Source organism: Seriola lalandi, unplaced genomic scaffold (assembly GCF_002814215.2).
Source record: "Seriola lalandi dorsalis isolate HSWRI2012SDOR001 ecotype SW California unplaced genomic scaffold, Sedor1 jcf7180002053850, whole genome shotgun sequence".
Classification (NCBI taxonomy): Eukaryota; Metazoa; Chordata; class Actinopteri; order Carangiformes; family Carangidae; genus Seriola; species Seriola lalandi.
The window spans coordinates 1773-2725 of NW_019524403.1; the positions used below are offsets into that span (position 1 = coordinate 1773).

General features: G+C 49.7%; 1 protein-coding gene across 1 annotated transcript; it reads right to left on the minus strand.

Moving 5' to 3' along the window:
• Nucleotides 1-166: 166 nt before the first annotated feature.
• Nucleotides 167-948, minus strand: LOC111651914 (protein-glutamine gamma-glutamyltransferase 5-like; the record flags this gene model as incomplete). Its single annotated transcript, XM_023401983.2, has 3 exons — nt 167-310; nt 556-719; nt 806-948. Coding segments are annotated over 3 exons (451 nt in total), but the record flags the coding sequence as incomplete, so codon positions are not given.
• Between the last annotated feature and the right edge of the window lie 5 nt (nt 949-953).

A 953-nucleotide genomic window follows, 5' to 3' on the forward strand; every position in this document is an offset into this window, starting at 1 on the left:
TAGATTTAAAACAAATGAAGTCATCACTTTGTGCTGTTGATAATAAAAAAGATAATTCTGATTATTGCTGACATTCAATAAACTGCTGCATCAACAGATCAGCTGATTTAACAAACACACACACACACACACACACACACACACACACACACACACACACACACACACACACTGACCTGAACTGCTGCTCCTCTCTCACCAGTCCACTTCCTGACAGCGTCACAGTGCAGTCCGTCAGCGTCTCCTCCAGCGGGTTCATGAAAACCACCTCCGCTCTCGCCTCCTGGTTAAATCTGACCTGTTTGGACATCTGGAACACACACACACACACACTGAGTCAGCCACCTACACTACCCATAATGCATCAGGAAGAAAGAGAAAAAGACTAAACGATGTCAACACAAAACTTTATGTGTAACAGGATGAGATGACAGGTGAATACAGGTGAGTACAGATGAGATGACAGGTGAGTACAGGTGAGTACAGGTGAGATGACAGGTGAGTACAGGTGAGTACAGGTGAGATGACAGGTGAGTAAAGTTTTTTTGTACTGACGGTGACAGAGATGGGCGGGTCCAGCAGCACAACGTCGTCCTCAGCCAGGTACTTGATGTCTGGATTCTGTTTGTCCGTGACGATGGCGGAGATCTTCAAGCTGTCAAGCTGCACCATGTGTTTGTGGTAGGACGAGAAGGGGACCAGAACCGGGATGGACAGATCTGAAGGAGACGGACGAGGACAGGGGGATTTAAAGTGGGTTCAGGAAACACAGTGTTTGGTACCTGTCCATCAGAGGCTGACTCACCTTTCCCGGGCTGCAGCGTAGCCTCCTTCACCTCGGTCTTGATGTTGACGGCCGGTCTGCCGTTGTACCTCATGGCCTGGACGCTGAGGTTGACGGACAGCGGCCTGGCGTCACCGCTCTTACTGGTCAGCACCAGGTTCAGGCTCAC